We start from the raw sequence: 12,350 nt of genomic DNA, 5'->3' as shown, positions 1-12,350 counted from the left end.
GGAGACTTAACACGAACATACCACAGCCTCCCAAAACACACATACGCACCCACCACACACATGCATGTCGCACGCACGGGAGGCCGTCCTTAAATGACCTTAGCTGTTAATAGGACGGTAAACAAAATAAACCAAACCAAACCGTTTATGCTGCTGTTCATTTACTCGTAATGTTGACAATTGTAGTGAGGGAGTTGTTTTCCCGATTAGTTTGGTTAGATATTGTAAATATCCAAAAGCAACGAAATTGTGCAAGGTCGAACAAAAATGTTATCGCAATCTGAAAGAAGATTACAGTTGACGTGTATATCAAAGCAAAAGATCCATTTCATAATTCGCATCATCAAAACACCGGTGTTCTTTTCATACAAAAGAAATGTATTCCCACATAAATCCATGTTAAAATGGTTTTAGATTAAAATCAAATCCTAACAGAAACAAGTGTGTTTTAAAAATACTATTCAGTTATTTTATATACAATCATAAAGCACATATTCTCAGATACTTCCCAAAAGGAACAGAGAATATTAAATCAAATAGCAAACAAAACAGGACTGTGCTCATGCAGGAGTCAACTGCGAATCGATATGTTGTGTTGTTAGCGATCGGAAAGTGGCATCCGATAATCATTATTAGTGAGTGTAGTACTCGTAAACTGAAAACAGTGACATGATGTCTGCTAACGGTGCACGTGTGCAGAAAATAATGTGTATAGCTCTGGAATAACTGCATACATTGGATTTACTGTGTTTATAAACACTTATCAATAACAATTGTACTGACTACGTTATCAATCGTTGTGGAGAGAAATATGGTTGATATGAACTCCAACTAAAGAAATTCATCAAAGATGCAACATATTCTAGTCAACTACCGTCATAAGTGAAACTAGAAACTAGCTGGAATATATTATTTCAAAAGAGTATGTGAGGCATCTTTCAAAGTATTGCGGTACGTTGAGTTTTGTGATATACCGACGAGAATTTTTCAGCGTTGCTACAACGTATTTGTAACATAGAAAACACCAAGACAACGTGGCGACGCTGCATGAATTTCTTTGTTAAAATTTAGTAATATGTATACGACGAAAAACGCATCCAATTTTAATCACGCCTTAAGGGAATATTTTAATGAGAATCTATACTTTGAGAAACCTTTATTTGCATACATATAGATGATTGTTACGTTGATGATTATAATCGCAATCTATTTTTGAAAGGGAAGCCGTATTAATATGGAATAAAAACTTTTTTTTTTTTAATTATACATCTTTTGCTGATAGATGTTTTCTTTAATACAATGTGAAACACCTTAATTCCTTAAGATTAATCAGTGAAGATAATGCAAATCTTCAAACAACCAACACTGCTGTTAAGGCGGATTTAAACAAGACGCCTGAAAAGAATTTGTATTAATGGTATGGACTTGGATTGCGATATTTGTATAACACAAATGCATACCGACTCACAAACAGAATATTACAAGTGATATGAAGTGTTCACGAATCATCAGTGACAATCAATGAATATAGTATGAATTATGACCTTTAAGTTGTATTTCAGGCAATGGGCGCTTTAAAGTAACTTAGATATATTATCTAAGAATTAAAAAAAAAAGTATTATTTGTAGTAACAACATGCAATCTTTATATAATTCCGCTCATATTTCATTTCTTCTATTTTGTGCTTTTCAAACTGTACGCCTAACATTGATATCAACAGTATGCCGTAAGGAATTACCACATCTGAAACGAAACCTGATACTCAATGCTAACACCAAGCGTATTATGGAAATATCCTCTCCGACTTTGTGTGTGAGAGAATGCATAACGTTTTCATTGTGTACGGCAGTGAATATTTTCCCTGAGACATTACTCTGTGAACTAATCCTAGAAAACTCAACCAGTCATGTGACGTCATTGGATGGAATGACCATTGACGCTAAGGATATCCCAGAGGTAGGTATATGTTAAATTGAATATATCTTATTCTAAATTATTTCCAATTATGAATGGTTCCTTAATGATGTGGTAATTCATTTTGTTGTTGTATTATATATATATATAAATATATGTATATTGTCTTATCCAGAAAGTCCATACAAAATATACGTTACAGTAAGTTCCTGTATCAATCTAAAATTGAAATTTGCATCAATATTTACAATTCTCTATAATGTACAAAGTGTGCTGCCATACTATCAATTGGTGGGGGGGGGGGGGGGGGGGGGGGGGGTTGCGGTTGTTTGTGAGGAAACACTCGAAGGTGGGATCAAGCAATGGTAATTTCCCGTAGGGATCGGCCTCGGCCTAAAATGTTTATATTCTTAGAGGCCACTCGCAGATACATTGCTTTATGCCATCAAAGTCAAAGTTGTATCCATTGGCTATACATTTAACTCAAATTCATCGATGACCTGCTCGGCTACTTTGCTAATTACATAGCTAAATTTCTAAACTAACAACGCAGGTTGTCACAAAACGAATAATAAGATAATTATTTATTTTAACGATACAGGAAAGATTGAATCATTGATTTAATATCAAAATACTAAAACAGTAAGGATACCGCAGATAATATTGTTTAAGCATTTTGTCAGCAAATTGTGAACAAAGAACATTGTGGATGTCTTCCATATTCAGCCCTGTCAAAATTATTTAGAAATTTATCACTAATCATTACTCAACCCAAATAAAAACAACATTTGTTCAAAGTGTTGACTTTCGACTTTGATGTGTGTCATCCAAATGACTTGCTGAACGAAAGTGAGCATAACAGACCACCCTGTTACATTCCAAAGCGTCACGTACACACGTGCCTTTCCTAACATATAACGACCCGTAGCACACATATACTTTTTGCTGACATGTGAAGGTTGCACCCTTAAATGACCATCTCTGTTTATTATAATTAGGACGTTAAATACGATAAATTATATGACCTCATGTCTAAACAAATCTTGCAACAACAAGATACCGCATATACAATATTTCACTATTCCTAATACATTACGTTTTACATTTTACTCAAATAAATAATTTGTTTGTTTATGATTTGAAATATTGGGATACTTTCTTACAATATACTGTGACACATACCAAATATCACGGGCAGCCGGCTACATCAGTAAGCACCTCAGTGATGATGGTGACTACGAAATCTATATACATCGACTTTCACAGGATATTGTACTATGTTTGATCCACTCGCGACATATGAGCAGTGTAAAGTACAATGCTTTGATACATGACAGCTCCAACACCATTAATCTCATAGCTTATTAATATTGCCAGTGTCCTAATAGACAAAGAAACTGGGGTTATGTGTCCACGTAGCCAGTATTCTATTCCCTAAGTAAGGTTTTGCATCCAAAAGTCAAAAGGTTTAAGACAAACCTGAAGCATTATATGCTTCGCGGCCATCCGTGCTCTTCAAGGCGTTAGGAATGGTAAACTTGGACAATTAAAACTACGATGTAGACCAACACTGGCATGACCAATCGGATTCTAGGACGAGGAAGCCATATTAGATTCCATATAAGATGGATAAATGTATTTACCAACATAAATCTATCATGTAGCAGTCATGTCAGAAAACTGAGTCAGTGGAAATATCACTTTAGTGATTTCTTAGTGCAGGCTTCAGTCCCTGGGTACTGTTTAACTAAATTTAGACATTTTATTTTAGTTCCCTTTAAAATATTTCAATGAAAAAAAAGAAATTTTCCCCTATACTCGTTTTTCTTTTAAAAATTACATAGCAATATTGTCCACCAATGTTAATTACTTGGGCAAACTCCTAATTACTATTAGAGGGTAATGTTATAGTGTTGAAAATATAAAATAGATTGCAATGTGTTGTAAGAAGAGCATGTCCTTATTCAAATTACAAGCACATACAAACTATCGTATTTTATGCCATTCTGTAACTCGAGATTTTGTTAAATTTAGAATATGACTTAAACTTACTTTACGACTATAATGACAAGGCGGGACAGCTAATAAATATACGTGAAGTTCTATCATTTGTCTGTAAAATATCTATCATTTCGGAAGACATTTCTTGATTTACTGGTAAATAAAAGACCATTCATTTGTTTGTAAATCAGTCTCCCATCAATGTTTTAGGAATACGCCGGAAAATGCTACGGTCATACATGCCAGATATTTGAGAAATGTGTAACAAGACTTTCTGGCAGTTATGTGTGCATTCCATTCCGTGAGTATTAAAAAGGTGTAGCTTGTTTTATTTATTTAATAGGTTTTCATCAACTAGTCGTTTGTTATCTGTATGTCCTGTTTTGGGGTTTTTTGTTTAAATACATTTGTTGCACAATTAAAAAAGAGGGATTGAATATCGTGTTTATTCCTATTGAATGAATGACTTGTCTTTCAGCAAGCCATAGCCAATTTAAATACCACCACTAGTCTTGTTATGTATTGTATACAAATTAAATGTATTTTCTATTGTTATTGGACCATGTTTGTAGGCTTAACATATATAGAGATACAATAATGTATCAAATATCACATTATTGCTACATAAACAACATTCTTTATTTTATGTTTTTATTGTGTTGACTGTATGGTAACGAGCCGTCCAGTATTTGGGTAACGTTACCTATCGACAAATGAGCGCCCCGAAGCACAAAATTCTGAAAAATATCTCATCCTTCACAGGTGTTTATTTCCTGGTTCAATGATTCTTACCCAATATTGATCATGTTAAACCACCATACAGAAGTAATTTTTCTTAACTATTCTGGATAAAAAAATCGATATTTGAATCCCATCAATGGGTATTTTGGTATAAAGGTGGTAGATTTTAAGAAGAATACATTCCATTTTGATATTTATTTTGTTTTACCATTTAATTTTTCAAACATTTTATCAGATTTATTTTTTAATATTAGAATTATTCAGTTATTTTTACGATGTTTTAGCCAAAATGGACATTCACGTGTGTTTTACAGAATATATACATGATAACCTACACTTTGAATTTCATCAAACTTGCATCATTTTCTGATTGATGGAAGAAAAAGGACTACATTTCAGTTATGTACCATAGTTAATACATTGATGGTTTATCTACAGAATTCTGTGACGGGCCCCCAGGACCAGTAGAAAATACCATCTTCTCGATTGACAGTTCTGGGGGTATTTCTACTGCAACTTTTTCTTGCGTGCCAATGTCAACCTATTCTGGAGGCGATACGGAATCTGTTTGTAACCCACTCACAAGAGCATGGACTCTACCGACTATCGTTTGCTCAGCAAGTAAGTTTAGTTTGGTTTACATTTTTGTTAAGATTCCTAACAACAGATTAAGCAATTTAACGACGACCTCCCCTTAGAGCGAGATGAATGAATATTGGAATTATGTGTGCGTGTTCTAGTGGGTGCATTATGTTCGTGTTAGTGGCATTGAAACGGCACAGAACTGGTAGCGACTTTAAAGTACTGAATCATACCGGTAACGACACGCACCAGAACATTCCAGCCAATCAAAGTATACTGACAGCAAGTGAAATAGCCGTCCCTCTCTTGAAATACTCTCTTGTATGTACCCTTCAGGGGACACTGCCAAAAACCTTTCCAAAAGCGAACGCTCAAGTTAGTCAAAATATTTCTTATGCCATTTAACACTATTCTTGTTTGGGGAATTTAAGTATCTCCAATATCGTGTTGATCGAATTGTATATTATATTAGTTCAAAATGAATATATATACTTAATGCATAGTTAGACATCGATGTATCTGCTTTGAGTAAGAATCACGGTTTCGTCAATATGTCGGTTTTCTCTGTTTTGTGTGGGGGGGCATCTGTTTTCTTCTCTCTTGTTGCCATATCTCCCACTACGGTCGAACGGTCGTTAGTCGGCCAGTAACTTACTGGATGAATAGGGGTTAACGAACTACTGATAGGACGGCAGGTAGTGACTGTGATACTATCCGAGTCTCCTGGGGGTCTCCAAATGTTGAATTAGTTACACGATTACAAAAAGAAAACTAACTTAACCGTAAACGGAGAAAAAACCAAAATTATCATTTTTATAATCGGAGGAGGCATTGGAAGTAATGAGAAAAGGTATAACAATTACGAAAAAATAGAGATAGTAAACGAATTCAATGATCTTGGGCTGTTAATGACTTTTTTAAAACTCTCAAAAAAAACATTTCCCAGACCGAGGGAAAAAACTCTACTCGCAGTTTTGAATGCATGTATGAATAATTGTTTTAACATAGAAACATGCTTGTCTGTCTTTGACATGTAGGTAGTGGTTGTTTTGTATCATGAGTGTGAGATATGGGGTTCCATCAAGTGTCGGACATTAAACAGATCTATATCCCTAACGAGCGACATTATATTTATCTGTCACCCAACTTGTATTCATATCGACTGTATACTACCATTTGGTAACAGTTCAATGCTTAAATAAATTAAATTAAATTAAATGCTGAATTAAAGATATCAAGTTTAAGTTATCGCTTCCCCCTACTGCCAACCATATCTACATAAACCGCTAGACAATAGATGTCACAGGCACATTACTACGGTTATCTGCTTTATGTCATTGCGATCAGATCTGAATATGAAACGTATACATTAAAATTACGTCAGATGTGCTTGCACTTACAGCAGAGTTGTATCGACGCTCCTGCTTACAATTTAAACAATAATATATATGTGCATAATTAATTCGATAAGCCTTCCCTCACGACGATTTCGAGGTCTGGATATAGCGTATCGTGCGTACGTTAGATAATAAGCTGTGGGACTAGAAGACGCAGCAAGGCATGGAGGTGTTATACCTTGACGTACGGAGACACAAGTCAAGGATATTAAAGATGACGCTTCTTCTCTTTAGAGATTATATTATATGGAAAGTTATAACGGTGAACCGGATGGTTGGTTGGCTGGTTTGGAGCTTTTACGGCTCCTTTCACGGCGGTAACTGTGTTCAGGCGACGTGAGGGGGCCGGTAGCCGGAGCCACCGGTGCCTGTATCCCCCTCAGGAGAATCTTGTACCCTATTCATTCGGTTCGTTCTCAAGGCCGGAAAGCTCCCTGGAACGGACATCGTTGCGGCATCTAAGGTAGTCCTGGTCGTCTGTAGGAATTCTGCATCAGTCACACATGGTGAACCGGGGAACTGTAATATGCATATTATGATGGTGCGTGATCATGGAAACGGAATATGGAGCCGAACGAAAAAAGCCGGACAAATGCTATATCTGAAACTGACCCCTATATGTTTCATTTATTAATTAATCAAACAATAACCCAACAGAATTCCTAGAATCTCCTAGACAATTGTAAACTAGTTTTTGGTAGCAGGCAATCAATAATCCAATAGAATTAATATAGCTCTCCATGACAATTGTAAACCAGTTCTGAATAACAATTTGTCTTTCATGTTATTTATACTATATTGACAAATCTTTCAAATACATTCTCTATCCATCTCTTTTCTAGGAATCTCTAAAACACTTCTTGTAAACAACCACTTGTCAATAAACTTGTAATCAAAATATCATTACACATCTCTCTTGAAAAAGATTCCAGAAATATATATATATTAACATACAATGTTGCAAGAGTTTTATATTTCTGTAAGAGTTGTATCACTTTAAGCACTTGTTTATATGTAACATATTGACTAAAGATAGTTGACAGTGTACATCTTAAACAAGAGCTAACTTTTGTTTCAGACTTACCAGAAGCATGTGGGACCCCTCCTTCTCTAGCTGTTCCACACCAAGTTACTTATCCCTTTGATGGAGACGAACTATTGGGCGCCTACACCTGTCCGAGCCGAAGTGGCGATGTTGCCGTCGAGCACTGTCCAGTAACAAAATGCACTGGAATTGAAAGGTGGACTAAAGCTGATGTGTCGTGTTCAGGTATTCATTTCAAATATGTATATCTTGGTTATATGATTACCCAATCACACAGCACAGTTTTCATTATACAAAAATCTTGAAAATACTTAAATTTCGATAGATGAAACGCCGCTTTCTGACACCAACTACCATGGCGTACGTTTCCGTAAGTACGGAAGATTCGCTGTTACATGATTTTCTAAGCACAATTTTACTAGGTTTTCTTTATTTATTTTAGTTTTTGTTTGTCTTGATTTTTTAGTTAGACACATATTGAAGAATTTTAATTTTGCCGGACATATTGTATTATTTTTCAACATAATCCCCTTAAGTATCTATAAACAATTACCACTTTTATAGAACTCCTTTTCCTGGCTGTTCACAATGTTGCCCTGCAGGTAGGGCGTAAGAATTGTACCTGCTGCCCCATTGCATGATCGTAAGAGGCGACTACATTTGGGATCTTATCTTTTCTCTTCTTTCTAAACAACTTTCTTCTTCCTAATGTCTCCCTTGACAATGCCTCATTTTTGGCCTTTAGTTGAGCATTCGCCCCTGTGAGGAAGCCTTTGGGTTCTGTCCCCTGGCTGAAACATACCAGAGTCTTTAAAAATGGTAGTTGCTACTCCTGCTCTTAGAGCTCAGCATATTAGGAGTGGGACGACTGGTTCGCCCGTTGTCAGTATAATGTGACCGGGTGGGTTGTGTTACTGGGTGTCTTCGGCAATATACCGGTATCCCAGTCATTCGGTGCTTATCGATATGCCTACTGGTTCAATTATCAACGTACTATTTCATATTTGTAAAATGTGACTACCTGAACTATACATAGATTTGTTCGGCGGGTTTCGTTCATAGTGCAGAAGACGCTTAACATTTAGGAACTATTGTACTCTTTCAGTTGTCTTTATGCAAATATATACATATTTGTTCATATTTTGCCTTCGCTTTTATCGATTTTTAGTTACTAATACGTTTCCTTGTACTCTTTAGGGGTCACTTCGCTTTCCGATTCTGAGTTAATATTATGTTTTTATTATAATTTCGGTATTCTCTGTTTTACTTTGTTTTATGTACTTGATGTTCTGGTTACAGTGAAGGATTGTTACGCCAGTGGTAACTATGAAGGTAAAGTGAACTGTACGGTAAATGGGAGGTCATGCCAACGCTGGGACTCGAAAAGTCCTCATTTCCATTTGTATGGGCCATTGGATGACTCCGAGAACTACTGCAGAATCGTTGATTCTACGGAGCCTTGGTGCTTCACAACCGACTCATCCTCCAGATGGGAGTACTGTGTAATCCAACAATGCTAAATGTCATGGACGGACATGTCTCGAGAAATTTTATTGCTGAACCCGAATCAAATATTTTCACTGGTGTATAGTGAAGATAGTTCTTTATGATTTCACCATACATCCGTCGTTTAAATGAGCAGACGTTTTTGGTAGATGGACGGAAATGTGATATATTTCGAGCGTTTTGATTGGTGAACATGTATTTAATATAACGTAGATATGTTTTGTGAGTCTTTAAGTTGATAACAGAATATTCAAAATATCTCTTTCAAAACGTAAGTAGGCAACATGCAAATGTACAAATAAATCCGTAGACGTTGCAGTTGAATATAATAATCCAAGATTGGTTTTTTGATAGGTGTTAACTCCCCTGCACCAATGAAAAGTTTAGATTAATTATCGTCAAACACCGTTGATGAATATACCTCTTATAATTGCATATATATTCGGTTTAATTTAGCTGTTAGAATGGCGTTAGCGTCCTTACAAATCAAACGCTTGGATGACCGCTAAAACTTGGTCTGCATTTACACAGATTATTTGGTTATTAGGTTCACAAATAATTAAGGATGTTGAATCAATATCAGAAACAAAATACCATAACCATATCAGGTATCAGATTGTTTGATTTTTGTCTTGCAATATTTGTGAAAACTTTACTTTTCTTGAATGTCGTCATTTTTCTTGTTAGTTCAGCCAGCATCTGTTGTAACTAAATATTTGATCACCATTATTCTACCATTTACGTATATTGCGTCTTTTGGTGGAATAATGAGAATTCCATATTGAATTGATGTAGGTTATAGCTTTAAATGCGATGATCTGCCTGGAATGTCGTGTATCCCATTCCAATGTTCAGTTTAATGAATTACAATTCATATACCAGATAAAATTCATTAACTGAGAAACATATTTACTGAAAACGAATGTGCTAACGCTAGATATTGTGGGCTTCTTTGCAAATGTTGAATTGTTTAGATATCTTCTGGTGGTTGTTTTTATAGCGGTGGCCGAGTGGTTAATGTGTCCCGACACTTTATCACTAGCCCTCCACCTCTGGGTTGAGAGTTCGAAATCCACGTGGAGCAGTTGCCTGGTACTGACCGTAAGGCGGTGGTTTTTCTCCGGGAACTCTGGCTTTCCTCCACCTCCAAAAACAGGCACGTCCTTAAATGACTCTGACTTTCAATAGGACGTTTTACAAAATAAACCATTTTTATTGCCATTTGAGAATAACAATGTATGGTCTCCCGACTGAATACCATCAAAAAAGTACCAACAATGTACTTCATCGAACTGTAGGCTTAGCCTTAAATTGGCTGTGTAAGACTTGTAAAATGTGGTCAATACCATGTGATTTGTCAGTACCATGTGATCTGACGCCAGTACCATGTGACATGTCATCAGTACCATGTGACCTGTCGTCAGTACCATGACCTATCGTCAGTACCATGTGACCTGTAATCAGTACCATGTGACCTATCGTCAGAACCATGTGACCTGTAATCAGTACCATGTGACCTGTCATCAGTACCGTGTGACCTATCGTCAGTACCATGTGACCTGTAATCAGTACCATGTGACCTGTCGTCAGTACCATGTGACCTGTAATCAGTACCATGTGACCTGTCATCAGTACCGTGTGACCTATCGTCAGTACCATATGACTTGTCGTCAGTGCCACATGACTTGTCGTCAGTACCATGTGACCTGTCGTCAGTACCATGTGACCTGTCGTCAGTACAGTGTGGTCTGTCATCAGAACCGTGTGACCTGTCGTCAGTTCCATATGACCTACCGTCAGTACTATCGGCCTACGAGGTTGTCAAGCTTCCTTGTACATTCTATTTCATTTTAAATAAATTGCATTTTAATGGAATATGTTATCTCTTTTTATGTTCAAGGACGTTAAATAATTAAACCAAAACACACACACATATGAATATATTTGTGTAAGCCTTGATCGTGATCAGAGACTTAAGCTCGTTTGTTGCAAAAGGTTGACAATAAAAATAATATTGTTGTCAAAAGGTAATTTATTGAATGAATTCTTGCGAATAACAAATGATGATGAGCATTAGATACATGAAATGGATAGAGTACATGTAGCTCAATGTTCATCATCACCCATTCCATTTTGATATGCGATATTAAATATCTGATACCCAAACATCAAATGATCAGACCTAAGAGTGCTACAGATTTTCGTAATATTTTGTCAAACCAGAAATGACGGGATATTAATTTTGTTTTTAAATTAGCGTAATCTGCTATCAAATAACTTTGCCACGTCCTATTAACCCAAATAAGTGTCATGCACATCAATAACATGTTGAAGAGCAAAATTAGTAAGTATACGGCCACCTAACTAGCTCAGACTAGCGATAATTTCCCTTTATCCTAGTGGTAGGATGTTTGCCTTAGGTCGACTCCCGGTGTCATGTTTAATATGTACCCCCTACCAATAGGTATCTGGATACTTTTTTTCCTACATAAACTGCACCACCCACCCCACCCCCTCCACTCCCCTCATAAAAAGTACGCTCTACCAAAAATATTTGTTTTTAAGTTTATCAATCTGAAATAGTGGAAATATGAATAAATAAAATAGGGGGGGGGGGGGGGGGGGGGTGTCATTTACAATGCTTCTGACCCCACACCACCAAATCCCCACCCCGGGGCCACAAAAATAACTTTTTAAATTTTTGGTTTTGCTCATACTTTGAAATATGACTTGGGATCAACATAGAAACCTTCATATGCATATAAAAGACATCTTGCAACTTACTCCTTCCTATTACATTATATATATGATTATTTAGTCATGTTAAAACATCCGTATAATTCTTGGTCCTACATTGTAGATCTTCATCGAAATTGTCCATAATTGAGTAATGCTTTATAGATTTTCGTTTCTTAAGGCATAGGCGTGAAGTGTAATAGCGCGTGCAATCGATTCATGTGTACAGAAAATCTATATTATGATTCATAGTGAAATGTAGGGATTTTATGTTGGAGCAGAAACGAATAACGATACAGTCCGTTGACAAACCTATAATTTAGTAATATATATATTAATCAAAGGCTGTACTTGTGACTTGCCGATGCATGATTAATTTGAAGTTCATATTACGCAATACCTTTCAGGACATTGCACAAGTTTAGTT

At 36.2% G+C, this 12,350-nt stretch overlaps 1 protein-coding gene across 1 annotated transcript; it reads left to right on the top strand.

Annotated features, from left to right (window-relative positions):
* The first annotated feature begins 1,708 nt into the window (after positions 1-1,708).
* Positions 1,709-11,062, top strand: LOC117332403 (plasminogen-like). Its single transcript, XM_033891287.1, has 5 exons — positions 1,709-1,957; positions 4,127-4,217; positions 5,096-5,278; positions 7,715-7,906; positions 8,981-11,062. The coding sequence occupies exons 1-5, from the start codon at positions 1,787-1,789 to the stop codon at positions 9,199-9,201; spliced, it is 858 nt and encodes a 285-aa protein (XP_033747178.1). The 5' UTR covers positions 1,709-1,786; the 3' UTR covers positions 9,202-11,062.
* The last annotated feature ends 1,288 nt before the right edge of the window (positions 11,063-12,350 follow it).

The sequence above is a fragment of the Pecten maximus genome, chromosome 8 (assembly GCF_902652985.1).
Source record: "Pecten maximus chromosome 8, xPecMax1.1, whole genome shotgun sequence".
In the NCBI taxonomy this organism is placed as follows: Eukaryota; Metazoa; Mollusca; class Bivalvia; order Pectinida; family Pectinidae; genus Pecten; species Pecten maximus.
This window is presented reverse-complemented; position numbering and strand designations above follow the sequence as displayed.

What these genes read in the sequence shown, in the direction of transcription:
- LOC117332403 (XM_033891287.1), top strand. Translation starts at nt 1,787, where the DNA reads ATGGAAATATCCTCTCCGACTTTGTGTGTGAGAGAATGCATAACGTTT. An exon ending in TTATGTGTGCATTCCATTCC is followed by an intron (nt 4,218 to 5,095) that starts GTGAGTATTAAA and finishes GTTTATCTACAG; the next exon opens with AATTCTGTGACGGGCCCCCA. An exon ending in GACTATCGTTTGCTCAGCAA is followed by an intron (nt 5,279 to 7,714) that starts GTAAGTTTAGTT and finishes CTTTTGTTTCAG; the next exon opens with ACTTACCAGAAGCATGTGGG.